Source organism: Rattus norvegicus, chromosome 1 (genome assembly GCF_036323735.1).
Source record: "Rattus norvegicus strain BN/NHsdMcwi chromosome 1, GRCr8, whole genome shotgun sequence".
Lineage (NCBI taxonomy): Eukaryota > Metazoa > Chordata > Mammalia > Rodentia > Muridae > Rattus > Rattus norvegicus.
The window spans coordinates 247,574,453-247,591,938 of record NC_086019.1 but is presented as its reverse complement, the minus strand read 5'-3'; the positions used below and the strand labels follow the sequence as shown (position 1 = coordinate 247,591,938).

Genomic DNA, 17,486 nt, shown 5'->3' with positions numbered 1-17,486 from the left:
AAAGGAGCTTACCTTCGGGATGAGGTAGTTCCTGAATTTAATGTCACAGGTCACTGCATGGGGCAGGTTGGTCGGGACAAAGTCAATGAATCTCTGTACCTCATGAATCATGGCATCTGTGTAGGGCATGTGTTTTCTATCCTGCATGCAGGGGCTGCGATGTCTGCCAATCACACGGTCAATCTCTTCCTGGACTTTAGCTGGTTGGTCATAGTAAAAAGCAGGAAAATGTGGGGAAAGTGACAGGTTTGTCATAATTTCAGGACATACAGAGTTCAATATAAGTATGCCAAAAGAAATATTTAGACAAAACAGCATATACTCATTATTTTGGAGTCATGAGAACAAAGAAAGTATAAGTAATTAAAATATCAAATAAAGCAGTATAATTAGTCAACATATTTTAGTCCTTGGTTAAAGTTATTAGTGTTAGGTTTTAAACCCAAAATTCATTCCAGACCTGTGCTATTTCCCTTTTGCCCCTGTGCTAGTATCAGAGGCTCTGCTCTGGATCCAAACAAACTCAACCCACACACAACCTGCAACTTCAATCACCAGGTATTCTGACACATCCACAATCACAGATGAGACTCCCAAACCCCAGCCCAATACCTGGTGGAACCAGATCCATGGACCCTGCATTGCAGATACCCTGCCCAGTGAGAGACCTGCATTCCTTGAGGTTTACACCTGTACCTGGAGTATAGCCTCTGCTCTGGATCCCAATCCACGTGGACCACACCCCAGTAAGCTCAAACCCCCAGGGATTCTGACTCATTCAGTCTCACAGAATCACAAGCTCAGAGGCTCACTGGAAGAACAGGCCAGGGACAGATAGGCCAGTTAACACCAGAGATAAGTAGATGGCAAGAGGCAAGCTTAAGAACATAAGCAACAGAAACCAATATTGCTCACAGCATGAAAACCCATTTCTCCCATTACAGAAAGCCCTGGATACCACAATACATCTATTAAGCAAGATTCAGATCTAAATTCTCATCGCATAGAGATGATAGAGGCCTTGAAGGACATAAATAACTCCATTAAAAGAAATACAGATAAACAAGTAGAAACCCATGAAGAGAGAGCACAAAAAAACCCTTAAAGAAATAGAGGAAAAGCCAATCAAACAAGTGACAGAATTGAACACAACCATCCAGGATCTAAAAATGTAAATAGAAACATTAAAGACAACACAAAGGGAGACAGCCCTGGAGATGGAAAACATAGGAAAGGGTGGGAGTTACAGATGCAAGCATCACCAGCAGGATACAAGAGATAGAGGAGATAATTTCAGGTATAGAAGATACCATAGAAGATATCAACACACAGTCAAGGAAAATACAAAGGGTAAAAAGCTCCTAACCTTAAACATTCAAAAAATGCAGATGCTTCAGTCATTCCTAAAATGGGGAAAAAAATATTCACAGGAGTAAATATGGAGACAAAGTTTGGAGCAAAGACTGAAGGAAAGACCATTTAGAAAGTGCCCAACAGGAATCCAGCCCATATACATACAGCTACAAAACCCAGACAATATTGCTGATTTCAAGAAGTGCATGCTGGTGGTAGCCTGATATAGCTGTCTTCTGAGAGGCTCTGCCATAACTTAACAAATGCAGAGGAGGATGCTTACAGACAACTATTGAACTGAGAAAGGGGTCCCAGTTGGAGGAGTTGGAGAAAGGATTGAAGGAGCTGAAGAGGTTTGCAGCCCCATAAGAACAACAATGCCAACCAACCAGAGTTCCCAGGGATTAAACAACCATCCAAAGAGTACACATGGACAGATGCATGATTCCAGCTGCATAATTAGCAGAGGATGGCCTTGTTGGGCACCACTGGGAGGAAAAGCCCTTGGTCCTGCCAAGGCTCGACCCTCCAGTGTAGGGGAATATCAGAATGGGGAGATGGGAAGGGGTTGGTTGATGGGTGGGAGAACATCTTCATAGAAGAAGGGAGAAAAGGATGGAATAGGGGGTTTCTGGCCAGGAAACTGGGGAAGGGGATAACATTTGAAATGCAAATAAAAATTATCCATTAAAAAAAACTCAGGGCGGATGCTGGTAGAGAAATAGGAACATTCCTCCATTCATACCAATACTATCCAAACTACTCCCTAAAATAGAAAAACAGAGCACTACAAAATTCCTTCTATGAAGCCACAATTATGTTTATACCTAAACCACAAAATCACCCAACAAAGAAAAAGAACTACAGACCAATTTCTGTTATGAATGTTGAGACAAGAATACTCAAGAAAATTCTTCAAACCGAATCCAAGAACACATCAAAATGATCATCCATCAGGATCAAGTAGGCTTCATCCTAGGGATGCAGGGATGATATGATGTACAGAAATGCACCAACTTAATCCACTCTATAAGGAAACTCAAAGATAAAAACCACATGATCTTTTCATTAGATGCTATGAAACATTTGACAAAATTCAACACCCCTTCATGATGCAAGTCCTGTAAAGACCAGATTTTCAAGGCCCATACCTAAATATAGTAAAACCAGTATAAAGCAAACCAGTACATAACATCAGACAAAATGGAGAGAAACATGAAACAATCCCATTAAAACCAGGAACGAGACATGACTGCACACTCTCTCCCTACTTATTCAATATTCGAAGTCCTAGCCAGAGCAATCAGACAATGAAAGGAGGTCAAAGGGATACATATTGGAAAGGAAGAAGTAAAAATATAACTATTTGCAGATGATATGATAGTAAACTTAAGAGAACTCAAAAGTTCCAACAGAGAACTACTAAGCCTGAAAAACAACTTCAGCCAAGTGGTTGGGTATAAATTTAACTCAAAAAAATCAGTAGCCTTCTTCTACTCAAAGGATAAACAGGCTGAGAAAGAAATTAAGGAAATGACAAAGTTCACAAGAGTTACAAATAATATAAAATACCTCGGTGTGGCTTTAAGCAAGTAAGGGAAAGATTTGTATGACAAGAACTTCAAGTCTGTGAAGAAAGAAATTGAATATCTCAGAAGATGGAAAGATCTCCCATGCTCATGGATTTGCAGAATTAATAGAGTAAAAATAGCCATTTTACCAAAAAAGTCAATGCAATCCACATCAAAATTCAAACCCAATTCTTCACAGAGATAGAAATAGCAATTTGCAAATTCATTTGGAATAACAAAAACCCAGGATAGTGAAAACTATGCTCAACAATAAAAGAACTTCTGGGGGAATCACCACCTCTGACTGCAAGCAGTATTACAGAGCAATAGTGATAAAACCTGTATGGTATTAGTATAGAAACAGGCAGGTAGATCTGCGGAATAGAATTGAAGAAAAGATTTTTTTCAGCAAATGGTGCTGGCTGAACTGGAGGTCAGCATGTAGAAGAATGCAAATCAATCCATTCTTATGGCCCTTACAAAACTTAAGTTCAAGTGGATCAAGGACCTCCATGTCAAACAAGATACACTGAAATTTATAGAAGAAAAAGTGAGGAAGAGTTTTGAATACATGGGCACTGGGGAAAATTTCCTGGAAAAAAAACCACCATGCTCTACGGTGAAGAACTGACAATGCGACCTCATAATACTGCAAAGCTTCTGTAAGGAAAAACACACTGTCATAAGGACAAAACAGCAAACAACAAATTGGGAAATTACCTTTACCAATCCTATATTCAGTAGAGGGCTAATATCTAAAATATACAAAGAATTCAAGAAGATAGAATCCTGACAGCCAAATAACCCCAGGAAAAATGGGGCACAGAGCTAAACAAAACATTTTCTCCTGAGGAATAGCAAGTGCCTGAGAAGTACCTAAAGAAATGCAAAACATCCTTAATCATCAGGGAAATGCAAATCAAAACAACCTAAGATTCCACCTCATACCAGTCAGAATGGCTATGATAAAAACTCAGGTGACAGCAGATTCTGGCGAGGATGTGGAGAAAGAGGAACACTAATTCCATTGTTGGTGGGATTACAAAACTTAAGTTCGAGTGGATCAAGGACCTCCATGTCAAACAAGATACACTGAAATTTATAGAAGAAAAAGTGAGGAAGAACACTTTGGATATCAGACTGGAAGGCCCTCAGAAAATTAGACATTGCATTACCTGAGGACCCACCTATACTTCTCTTGGGCATATACCCAAATGATGATCCAGCATACAACAAAGATGTATGCTCCACTATGTTCATGGCAGCCTTATTTATAATAGCCAGAAGCTGGAAAGAACCCAGATGCCTTTCACTGGAGGACTGGTTTCAAAAAATATGGTACATCTACACAATGGCCTACTACTCAGCTGTAAAAAAAAATGACTTCATGAAATTCATTGGAAAATAGAACGAACTAGAAAATATCATCATGAATGAAGTTACTCAATCACAGAAAAAACAAATGGTATGCAGTTATTGGTAAGTGGATATTCGCCAAGAAGCTCGAATTACTAAAGATGCAGTCCAGGGACCACATGAAGCTCAAGAAGAGGGATGACCAAAATGAAGATAGTTCGTTCACTCCTTCTTAAAAAGGGGAACAAAAATATTCATAGTAGGGGGTACAGAATCAAAGTTTAGACCAGAGACTGAAGGAATGGACATTCAGAGCCTGCCCCACATGTGGCCCATATATATACAGCCACCAAAACTAGATGAGATTGATGAAGCTAAGAAGTGCATGTTGACGGGAACCAGATATAGATTTCTCCTGAGAGACACATCAAGGGCATGTTAAATGCTAGCAGCAAACTACTGAACTGAAAACAGAACCCCCGTTGGAGAAATTAGAGAAAGGATTGAAAAAACTGAAGTGGCTTGCAGCCCCATAAGAATTTAATGAAGATGAAGGTACAACATACCCAAACTTATGGGACACAATGAAAGCTGTGCTAAGAGGAAAACTCATAGGTCTGAGTGCCTGCAGAAAGAAACAGGAAAGAACATATGTCATCAGCTTGACAGCACACCTAAAGCTCTAGAACAAAAAGAAACAAATACACCCAGGAGGAATAGAAGGCAGGAAATAATCAAACACAGAGCCAAAATCAACCAAGTAGAAACAAAAAGGACCATAGAAAGAATCAACAGAAACAAAAGTTGGTTCTTTGAGAAAATCAACGAGATAGATAAACCCTTAGCCAGACTAACGAGAGGACACAGAGAGTGTGTCCAAATTAACAAAATCAGAAAAGAAAAGGGATACATAACTACAGATTCAGAGGAAATTCAAAAAATCATCAGATCTTACTATAAAAGCCTATATTCAACAAATCTTGAAAATCTGGGGGAAATGGACAATTTCCTAGACAGATTCCAGGTACTGAAGTTAAATCAGGAACAGATAAACCAGTTAAACAACTCCATAACTCCTAAGGAAATAGAAGAAGTCATTAAAGGTCTCCCAATCAAAAAGAGTCCAGGTCCAGATGGGTTTCATGCAGAATTCTATCAGACCTTCATAGAAGACCTCATACCAATATTATCCAAACTATTCCACAAAATTGAAACACATGGAGCACTACCGAATTCCTTCTATGAAGCCACAATTACTCTTATACCTAAACCACAGAAAGACTCAACAAAGAAAGAGAACTTCAGACAAATTTCCCTTATGAATATCGACATAAAAATACTCAATAAAATTCTGGAAACTGAATCCAAGAGAACATCAAACAATCATCCACCATGATCAAGTAGGCTTCATCCCAGGCATGCAGGGATGGTTTAATATACGGAAAACCATCAACGTGATCCATTATATAAACAAACTGAAAGAACAGAACCACATGATCATTTCATTAGATGCTGAGAAAGCATTTGACAAAATTCAACACCCCTTCATGATAAAAGTCCTGGAAAGAATAGGAATTCAAGGCCCATACCTAAACATAGTAAAAGCCATATACAGCAAACCAGTTGCTAACATTAAACTAAATGGAGAGAAACTTGAAGCAATCCCACTAAAATCAGGGACTAGACAAGGCTGCCCACTCTCTCCCTACTTATTCAATATAGTTCTTGAAGTTCTAGCCAGAGCAATCAGACAACAAAAGGAGATCAAAGGGATACAGATCGGAAAAGAAGAGGTCAAAATATCACTATTTGCAGATGACATGATAGTATATTTAAGTGATCCCAAAAGTTCCACCAGAGAACTACTAAAGCTGATAAACAACTTCAGCAAAGTGGCTGGGTATAAAATTAACTCAAATAAATCAGTTGCCTTCCTCTATACAAAAGAGAAACAAGCCGAGAAAGAAATTAGGGAAACGACACCCTTCATAATAGAGCCAAATAATATAAAGTACCTCGGTGTGACTTTAACCAAGCAAGTAAAAGATCTGTACAATAAGAACTTCAAGACACTGAGGAAAGAAATTGAAGAAGACCTCAGAAGATGAAAAGATCTCCCATGCTCATGGATTGGCAGGATTAATATAGTAAAAATGGCCATTTTACCAAAAGCAATCTACAGATTCAATGCAATCCCCATCAAAATACCAATCCAATTCTTCAAAGAGTTAGACAGAACAATTTGCAAATTCATCTGGAATAACAAAAAACCCAGGATAGCTAAAGCTATCCTCAACAATAAAAGGACTTCAGGGGGAATCACTATCCCTGAACTCAAGCAGTATTACAGAGCAATAGTGATAAAAACTGCATGGTATTGGTACAGAGACAGACAGATAGACCAGTGGAAGAGAATTGAAGACCCAGAAATGAACCCACACACCTATGGTCACTTGAGTTTTGACAAAGGAGCCAAAACCATCCAATGGAAAAAAGATAGCATTTTCAGCAAATGGTGCTGGTTCAACTGGAGGGCAACATGTAGAAGAATGCAGATCGATCCATGCTTATCACCCTGTACAAAGCTTAAGTCCAAGTGGATCAAGGACCTCCACATCAAACCAGACACACTCAAACTAATAGAAGAAAAACGAGGGAAGCATCTGGAACACATGGGCACTGGAAAAAATTTCCTGAACAAAACACCAATGGCTTATGCTCTAAGATCAAGAATCGACAAATGGGATCTCATAAAACTGCAAAGCTTCTGTAAGGCAAAGGACACTGTGGTTAGGACAAAACGGCAACCAACAGATTGGGAAAAGATCGTTACCAATCCTACAACAGATAGAGGCCTTATATCCAAAATATACAAAGAACTCAAGAAGTTAGACCGCAGGGAATCAAATAACCCTATTAAAAATGGGGTTCAGAGCTAAACAAAGAATTCACAGCTGAGGAATGCCGAATGGCTGAGAAACACCTAAAGAAATGTTCAACATCTTTAGTCATAAGGGAAATGCAAATCAAAACAACCCTGAGATTTCACCTCACACCAGTGCGATTGGCTAAGATCAAAAACTCAGGTGACAGCAGATGCTGGCGAGGATGTGGAGAAAGAGGAACACTCCTCCATTGTTGGTGGGATTGTAGACTGGTAAAACCATTCTGGAAATCAGTCTGGAGGTTCCTCAGAAAATTGGACATTGAACTGCCTGAGGATCCAGCTATACCTCTCTTGGGCATATACCCAAAAGATGCCTCAACATATAAAAGAGACACGTGCTCCACTATGTTCATCGCAGCCTTATTTATAATAGCCAGAAAATGGAAAGAACCCATATGCCCTTCAACAGAGGAATGGATACAGAAAATGTGGTACATCTACACAATGGAATATTACTCAGCTATCAAAAACAACGAGTTTATGAAATTCGTATGCAAATGGTTGGAACTGGAAAATATCATCCTGAGTGAGCTAACCCAATCACAGAAAGACATACATGGTATGCACTCATTGATAAATGACTATTAGCCCAAATGCTTGAATTACCCTAGATCCCTAGAACAAACGAAACTCAAGACGGATGATCAAAATGTGAATGCTTCACTCCTTCTTTAAATGAGGAAAAAGAATACCCTTGGCAGGGAAGGGAGAGGCAAAGATTAAAACAGAGACTGAAGGAACACCCATTCAGAGCCTGCCCCACATGTGGCCCATACATATACAGCCACCCAATTAGACAAGATGGATGAAGCAAAGAAGTGCAGACCGACAGGAGCCGGATGTAGATCGCTCCTGAGAGACACAGCCAGAATACAGCAAATATAGAGGCGAATGCCAGCAGCAAACCACTGAACTGAGAATAGGTCCCCTATTGAAGGAATCAGAGAAAGAACTAGAAGAGCTTGAAGGGGCTCGAGACCCCAAAAGTACAACAATGCCAAGCAACCAGAGCTTCCAGGGACTAAGCCACTACCTAAAGACTATACATGGACTGACCCTGGACTCTGACCCCATAGGTAGCAATGAATATCCTAGTAAGAGCACCAGTGGAAGGGGAAACCCTGGGTCCTGCTAAGACTGAACCCCCAGTGAACTAGTCTATGGGGGGAGGGCAGCAATGGGGGGAGGGTTGGGAGGGGAACACCCATAAGGAAGGGGAAGGGGGAGGGGGATGTTTGCCCGGAAACCGGGAAAGGGAATAACACTCGAAATGTATATAAGAAATACTCAAGTTAATAAAAATAAATAAATAAATAAAATGTATTATAAATAAAAAAAATTCTGGAAACTGAATCCAAGAGAACATTAAAACAATCATCCACCATGATCAAGTAGGCTTCATCCTAGGCATGCAGGGATGGTTTAATATAGGGAAAACCATCAACATGATCCATTATATAAACAAACTGAAAGAACAGAACCACATGATCATTTCATTAGATGCTGAGAAAGCATTTGACAAAATTCAACACCCCTTCATGATAAAAGTCCTGGAAAGAATAGGAATTAAAGGCCCATACCTAAACAGTAAAAGCCATATTCAGCAAACCAGTTGCTAACGTTAAACTAAATGGAGAGAAACTTGAAGCAATCCCACTAAAATCAGGGACTAGACAAGGCTGCCCATTCTCTCCCTACTTAATCAATATAGTTCTTGAAGTTCTAGCCAGAGCAATCAGACAACAAAAGTAGATCAAGGGGATACAGATCGGAAAAGAAGAAGTCAAAATATCACTATTTGCAGATGACATGATAGTATATTTAAGTGATCCCAAAAGTTCCACCAGAGAACTACTAAAGCTGATAAACAACTTCAGCAATGTGGCTGGGTATAAAATTAACCCAAATAAATCAGTAGCCTTCTTCTACACAAAAGAGAAACAAGCCGAGAAAGAAATTAGGGAAATGACACCCTTCATAATATACCCAAATAATATAAAGTACCTTGGTGTGACATTAACCAAGCAAGTAAAAGATCTGTACAATAAGAACTTCAAGACTCTGAAGAAAGAAATTGAGGAAGACTCAGAAGATGGAAAGATCTCCCATGCTCATGGATTGGCAGGATTAATTTAGTAAAAATGGCCATTTTACCAAAAGCGATCTACAGATTCAATGCAATCCCCATCAAAATACCAATCCATTTCTTCCAAGAGTTAGACAGAAAAATTTGCAAATTCATCTGGAATAACAAAAAAATCCAGGATAGCTAAAACTATCCTCAACAATAAAAGACTTCAGGGGGAATCACTATCGCTGAACTCAAGCAGTATTACAGAGAAATAGTGATAAAAAACTGCATGGTATTGGTACGGAGACAGACAGATAGACCAATGGAACAGAATTGAAGACCCAGAAATGAACCCACACACCTATGGGCACTTGATTTTTGACAAAGGAGCCAAAACCATCAAATGGAAAAACGATAGCATTTTCAGCAAATGGTGCTGGTTCACCTGGAGGTCAACATGTAGAAGAATGCAGATCGATCCATGCTTTTCACCCTGTACAAAGCCTAAGTCCAAGTGGATGAAGGACATCCACATCAAACCAGATACACTCAAACTAATAGAAGAAAAACTAGGGCAGCATCTCAAACACATGGGCACTGGAAAAAAAATTCCTGAACAAAACACCAATGGCTTATGCTCTAAGATAAAGAATCGACAAATGGGATCTCATGAAACTGTAAAGCTTCTGTAAGGCAAAGGACACTGTGGTTAGAACAAAACAGCAACCAACAGATTGCGAAAAAATCTTTAGCAATCCTACAAGAGATAGAGGTCTTATATCCAAAATATACAAAGAACTCAAGAAGTTAGAACGCAGGGAGAAAAATACCCTTATTAAAAAATGGGGTTCAGAGCTAAACAAGAATTCACAGCTGAGGAATGCTGAATGGCTGAGAAAAACGTAAAGAAATGTTCAACATCTTTAGTCATAAGGAAAATGCAAATCAAAACAACACTGAGATTTCCCCTCACACCAGTGAGAATGGCTAAGCACAAAAACTCAGGTGACAGCAAATCCTGGCGAGGATGTGCAGAAAGAGGAACACTCCCCCATTGTTGGTAGGATTGCAGACCGGTACAACCATTCTGGAAACCAGTCTGGAGGTTCCTCAGAAAATTGGACATTGAACTACCTGAGGACCCAGCTATGCCTCTCCTGGGCATATACCCAAAAGATGCCCCAACATATAACAAAGAAACATGCTCCACTATGTTCATAGCAGCCTTATTTATAATAGTCAGAAGCTGGAAAGAACCCAGATGCCCTTCAGCAGAGGAATGGATACAGAAAATGTGGTACATCTACACAATGGAATATTACTCAGCTATCAAAAACAACGAGTTTATGAAATTCGTAGGCAAATGGTTGGAACTGGAAAATATCATCCTGAGTGAGCTAACCCAATCACAGAAAAACACACATGGTATGTATTCATTGATAAGTGGCTATTAGCCCAAATGCTTGAATTACCCTAGATGCCTAGAACACATAAAACTCAAGACGGATGATCAAAATGTGAATGCTTCACTCCTTCTTTAAAAGAGGAACAAGAATACCCTTGGCAGGGAATAGAGAGGCAAAGATTAAAACAGACACAGAAGGAACACCCATTCAGAGCCTGCCCCAAATGTGGCCCATACATATACAGCCACCCAATTAGACAAAATGGATGAAGCAAAGAAGTGCAGGCAGACAGGAGCTGGATGTAGATCTCTCCTGAGAGACCCAGCCAGAATACAGCAAATACAGAGGCGAATGCTAGCAGCAAACCACTGAACTGAAAACAGGACCCGCATTGAAGGAAACAGAGAAAGAACTGGAAGAGCTTGAAGGGGCTCGAGACCCCATATGAACAACAATGCCCAGTAACTAGAGCTTCCAGGGACTAAGCCACTACCTAAAGACTATACATGGACTGACACTGGACTCTGACCTCCTAGGTAGCAATGAATATCCTACTAAGATCACCAGTGGAAGGGGAAGCCCTGGGTCCTGCTAAAACTGAACCCCCCAGTGAACGTGATTGTTGGGGGGAGGGCTGCAATGGGGGGAGGATAGGGAGGAGAACACCCATAAAGAAGGGGAAGGGGAGGGGTTGGGGGATGTTGGCCTAGAAACCGGGAAAGGGAATAACACTCGAAATGTAAATAAGAAATACTCAAGTTAATAAAAAAAAAAAAAGAACAACAATGCAAACCAACCCGAGTTTCCAGGGACTAAACCACTCCCAAAGACTACATGGACTGACCTATGGCTCCAGCTGCATATGTAGCAGAGCTTGGCCTTTTTGGCCACCAGTGGAAAGAGAATCCCTTGATCTTGCCAAGGTTGGACCCCCAGTGTAAGGGGATATCTAGAGGGAGGAAAAGGGGGGGGCTGGATATGGAAGGGAGCACACTGATAGAAGAAGGGGAGGGTAGGGGATAGGTGGCTTATGGACTGGAAACCAGGAAAGGGAATAACATTTGAAATGTACATAAAGGAATGTCAAAAAATGTTTAAAAAAAAGAGAAAGAAATGTGTGGGTTGAATAGACAAAGAAGACATTAAAGTAGTGGCTTTTTGGGGAGCGTTCTGGGTAGAAGGGTTTTCAGTGGGGTGAGTGGTGATGTGACAAAGGATAATGGAGGAGAGAACAATGGGAATTCATTATATGTATGTGTGAGATGGTCAAAGAATAAATACATCAAAAATGGAAAGAAAATAAAAAAATAAAAGTATCACTATATAATCCAAACCCGGAAATTCAAATAAGCTACTATTTTTCCTTTTTTTAAAATTTTTTATTATATATTTCTTTACTTTTCTTTTTTTGAATTTTTTATTATATATTTCTTTACTTACATTTCAAATGTTAGTCCCTTTCCGGGTTTACTGTCCATAAGCCCCCATTCCCTCCTCTACCTCTCCCCCATATGGGTATTCCCCTGCACAAGGGCTTTCCCTTCCACTGGGCCCCAACAAGGCTATCTTCTGCTACATATACAGTTGGAGCCCTGGGTCAGTCCATGTGTAGTCTTTTGGTAGTGGTTTAGTTCACGTAACCTCTGGCTGGTTGGCATTGTTGTTTTTATGGGGTTGCAAACTCCTTCAACTGTTTTAATACTTCCTCTAATCCCCCCACCAAGGGGGTCCTATTCTCAGTTCGGTGGTCTGCAGCTAGCATTGACCTCTGTATTGGACGTGCTCTGGATATGTCTCTCAGGAGAGAACTATATACAGTCCCTTTCAGCATGCATTTTTTAGCTTCATCAATCTTATCTAGTTTCGGTGGCTGTATATATAAGGGCCACATGTGTGTCAGACTCTGATTGGCCATTCCTTGAGTCACTGCTCTAAACTATAATTCCATATCCTCTCCTATGAATATTTTTCCCCTTTTAAGAAGGAGTGTGAATATCTGCACTTTGATCATCCTTCTTCTTGAACTTTCTGTGGTCTGTAGATTGCATCATGGGTAATTCGGGCCTTTTGGCTAATATCCACTTATCAATGAGTGCATACCAAGTGTGTTTTTCTGTGTATTGAGTATTTTCAAAAGCTTTCTCAGCATCTGTGGATATCATGTCAGCTTTCCTTTAAGTTTCTTTACTAGTGGATTATGTTGATGGATTTCCATCTACTAAATCATCATTGCATCCCTGGGATGACTTCTACATGATCATGGTGAATGATCAGTTTGATGTATTCTTGGATTCAGTTTGTGAAAATTTTATTGAGTATTTTTGTATCGATATATGAGGGAAATTGGTCTGAAGTTCTCTTTCTTTGTATGGTTTTGATTATTTCTTGCCTTGTACTCTTCTTGGATGTATTTGCTTCTTTTTATTCTAGAGCTTTTAGGTATGTTGTCCAGCTGCTGATGTATGCTCTCTCCTGTTTCTTTTTGCAGGCACTCAGAGCTATGTGTTTTCCTCTTAGAACAGCTTTCACTGTTTCCCATAAGTTTTGGTATGTTGTGTCTTCATTTTCATTACATTCTAAAAAAACTTTAATTTCTTTATTTCTTCCTTGACCATGTTGTCATTGAGAAGAGCAATATTCAGCCTCCACGTGTATGTGGGCTTTCTCAAGTTTTTGTTGTTATTAAAGACCAGCCTCAGTCCATGGTGACCTGATAGAATGCATGGGATTATGTCAATATCCTTGTATCTATTAAGGCCTGTTTTGTGACCAAATATATAGTCAATTTCAGAGAAGGTATGATGAGGTATTGAGAAGAAGGTATATTCTTTTGTTTTAGGATGAAATGTTCTATAGATCCATTTGGTTCCAAGTTTCTGTTATTTTCACTGTGTCTACATTTATTTTCTGTTTCCATGATCTGTCCATTGATGAAAGTGGTATGTTGAAGTCTCCTACTATTATCGTGTGCAGTGTAATAAATGTTTTGAGCTTTAGAAATTTCTGTTGCTAAGATTCCTGTGCTTGCCTCTCGCTATCTGGTTATCTCTTATGTTAGTTGGACTTGCGGTCATTGACTGGAGCTTCTCTGTCCTGTGGATCTGTGAGCCTTTGAGCCTGTGATCTTTGGAGTGAGAGAGTTCCTGAAAGACCAGCTGTCTGTGGGCATGTTTTGGGTCAGAGAGCTATGGGGCAACCCCTGCTCTGGGCTTAGATGGAGACTGGAAGGGTCCTGTCCTAGGCTGTGCTACATCTCCTGTGCCCATGTGCTCCCAGAATATGTTTCCTTAGATAGTCAGTGGGGAGAAAGTGTGATATCTCCTGTGGGCTGTGGGTTTAGTAGGGAGAGTGCTCCTTGCAGACCAGCTCTCTGTGTACAGTTTTATTGTCCATAATGCTGTGGGGAAAAACCCAGCTCTGGCACAGATGGAGACTAGAAGGGTCCATTCCCAGACTGCACTGTGGCTCCTCAGCACTGTGCATTCTGTTGGATCTCTCCTTGGATAGACAATGCGGAAGGTAGTAGAGTCTCACCTGTCGGCTAAGGATTTAGAAGGGATAGTGCTACTGATGGACCAGTTGTCTGAGGGCAAGTTTGTGTGTGAGGGCTGTGAAACTGTCCTGGCTCTTAGCTGCCTGATTGTATTCTAATTAGAGGCAGAAAGGAAGTAGATCTGCAGGTTGTGGAAGGTGAGGAAAAATAGGGTTGAGAAGAAGGAGGAGAAACCATAATTATGATATAGTAGGTGAGAAAAAATAATTTTCAATTAACAGAAAAAAAACAGCAGATTAAATTATAATTCTTTGTTAAACCAATATCCATTGTTAGAGTAATTTTAATCACAAAATATTATTCATGATAATAAAGACCTTTCATTGTCATGAAAATAAATTGTGATTACCTTTCATTAGCACATTTTGATAATTGGATACATTTTTATTTGTAAATTTGCATTCCTTGATAAAGAATTATACTTAATATTGAGATAGATTTTTTTTAAGATGCTGGTAATTATACTCGAGTAATGGGAGCTTTAGGCTACAGAATGTTTCCTTTCATCTCCTTTTTCATTCACACCTGCAGCACCAATAATATAAATACTGACTTTGGGACTTAGCAAACCTGGGACCCAGGAACCTCATTGAAACCCTCATTCTCTTTGATTAGTTATTCAGACTCCTGGACTCCATGAATTCCTGTGACTTTGCTTTAGATCATAGAATAAAAAACAATCTCACAGATTCAAGTAGACCTGAAAAATGGGGGAAGCAAACAGAGGTCTCATTTGGATTTTAATTTATAAACTTACCAGAAATCCATTTCTCTTGAAAATTCTGATGTAGTCTCTAAGAGAATAGTTTACATTTGACTCAGGGATCTCCCTGAAGGGTTTCACACTTCTATTCATGAGTCCACATAAAGAGAAGACTCATGAAACTATGAACCTGTGTCTTTGGTGGATGTTTTTAATCCATTCTGATGAATACTTGGAAAGTCTTTTCTACTAGGATAGTAAAATATGGAACAGTATTAACACTCTGTGTCTAGAGGATTGAGCCTAAAGCTTACATTCATGGAACAAATCAGGGAAGAGGCACAGATAGAAGGAGAATTCAGGAATCAAATGTTGCCCGTCTCCCCTTTCATACCTATTCATTGCTCATTCCCTGTTAACAACTGATGTCTCAGGAAAAAGACCTCTTAGACAACCCTATACCCTTATTTAAGAATTCAGTGAATCTGGAAGGTAAGTCCTCTGATGATTCGAGTAGGAAGGCATTTTTAGCAAGATGAGCATGGTCTGTATAACCTTGTTTTCTACTTAAACTTTTATGACTGTTGAACAGTACTAGTCTTTTCTGGTTTGTAGATATACATCCTTAACATGTTTTGATTAATGCATGTGTGTCCTTATAACATTTAAATTTCAATATAATCTTGTTCTTTTTTTCTTAAACATCATATTTTGTTTTAGTAAATTTGAGAAGCCTTATTGTTATCTTCTCATACATTAAAAATATTAAATTTGTACTTTTTGGAGTAGGAAATGTTAGGCAAAGAAGTGAAGGTGTGTTTCATTTATGGTGAAGCACTCGATCTGATTTAAAGTACACTGTAAAAGAAAACATCATTGGTAGAGGTGAAAAACACCATTGTTCAACAGAAGGTTAAGTAAGTGGACTAACAGTGTGGTGTGATTATCTAAATATTCTGCATGAATAGAAACACGTCACTAGATAATCTAAATATTTTGATTTCTTGTCAGTGGGTACATTATCTCAATCATAATAAGTTCTTGACTTTCAGGTTATGCTTCAGTGAAGTAAGTTTTCTTTTTTCTATGCTAAAATTAAATTCATCAAAATAAGGACATGAGACCATAAGATTTTAGCTGACTTACAGAGATTTTAAAGAAAATTTAAAGAATTTTAAGAATGAAAGAATATGTATCTTCTAGTTACAAAAGGACATGAATGTTATGTACTTACTAATAAGTGGATATTAGCCAAAAAAGTACCAACTACCCATGATACAGTCCCCAGAAGTCATAAAGGTCAACAAACTAAAAGTCCCAAGTAACAACACCTCTGTACTACTTGATAGGTTGAAGAAAGCAACCATAAGGGGGAAGGGTAGGAGGGTACTGGGAGAGAAAGGGAATGGGATGGCTGGAGAAGGTAACATGATCTGGTATTGGGTGGGGAATTGAAGCCCTTAGGGCCAGCAGAAAGAATGGAAACAGGCAACCTCGGGATGTTGGAGGTTGGGTGTACCCTATAGAATGTATCAGAGACCTGGGAGGTGAGAAACTCTCAGGACTCAAATTGGGAGAACTAGATGAAATGCCCTACAGTGGGGAGAGGGAACTTGTAGAGCCCACCTCCAGCAGAAAGGCAGGGCATCAAGTGAGGGATGAGGTTGCTATCTCACAGTCAAAAACCCAAACCATTAGTCTTCCTGTCTGAAAGAACTGTAAGGATGGAAATGGAGAAAAACCTGAGGAAAAGAAGGGCCAATGACAGTCCCAAAGTGGGACCCATCTCAAGTGGAGGCCCCAAGACCTGATACCATTACTAAAGTATAGAACTCTGACAAAAAATTGGACCATTGTGGCTGCCCTCCGAAAGGCCAAGCAGCTGAATGAGTCAACTGTACATATTTGCACCCAACTGAGAAATAGACACTGCTGACCCCTTTGCTTGAATTAGAGAAATCCGGAGGTATCTGAGGGGGAGGGAAATCCTGTAGGAGGAACAACAGTCTCAATTTAACCTAGAACCTCAAGATCTCTCAGACACTGGATCACCAACTAGGGAGATACAGCAGCTGATATGAGCCCCTCAACATACATACAGAAGAATACTCTGGCTTCAGTCAGGGAAGATGTACTTAACTCTAAAGAGACTGGAGGCTCCAAAGAGTTTAGAGGTCTGATGGGGTGAGGTGTCAGGGTCAGACATTCTCCTAGAGATTAGGGATGAGGGGTATGGGGATGAAGTCTGTGATGTGGAATAGTTAGAGAGTGTACTGGGAGGGGAATAAAATCCAAAGTGTAAAAATAATAAAATAAAATAAAAAAGAAAGATATGTTTCTGTCAGGCAATATATTCTACCCAGGGAACCCAGATACTGACCAGCAGTTGATTGCTTTTCCTACAGCCAGAATCCATTCATCTCAGTCATGCTATTCATCATAGTCAGTAGCACAAAAAGTGAAGAACTGAGACTGCTCTAACTAAAACAACATGCTGAATCCTGGTATCATCTTTCCAGTATTGTT

At 39.6% G+C, this 17,486-nt stretch overlaps 1 protein-coding gene across 3 annotated transcripts in view; it reads right to left on the bottom strand.

The window, feature by feature from the left end:
* Positions 1 to 17,486, bottom strand: part of LOC134483996 (cytochrome P450 2C7-like) — a 56,076-nt gene that overhangs the window by 4,604 nt on the left and 33,986 nt on the right. For 2 of the 3 annotated variants that reach the window (XM_063280346.1, XM_063280348.1), the window contains exon 7: positions 13 to 200. In XM_063280346.1, coding sequence (XP_063136416.1) covers positions 13 to 200 — 188 coding nt within the window. Of the gene's footprint in view, positions 1 to 12; positions 201 to 17,486 lie in introns of those variants that run through there. The other variant, XM_063280349.1, reaches the window with a different exon arrangement.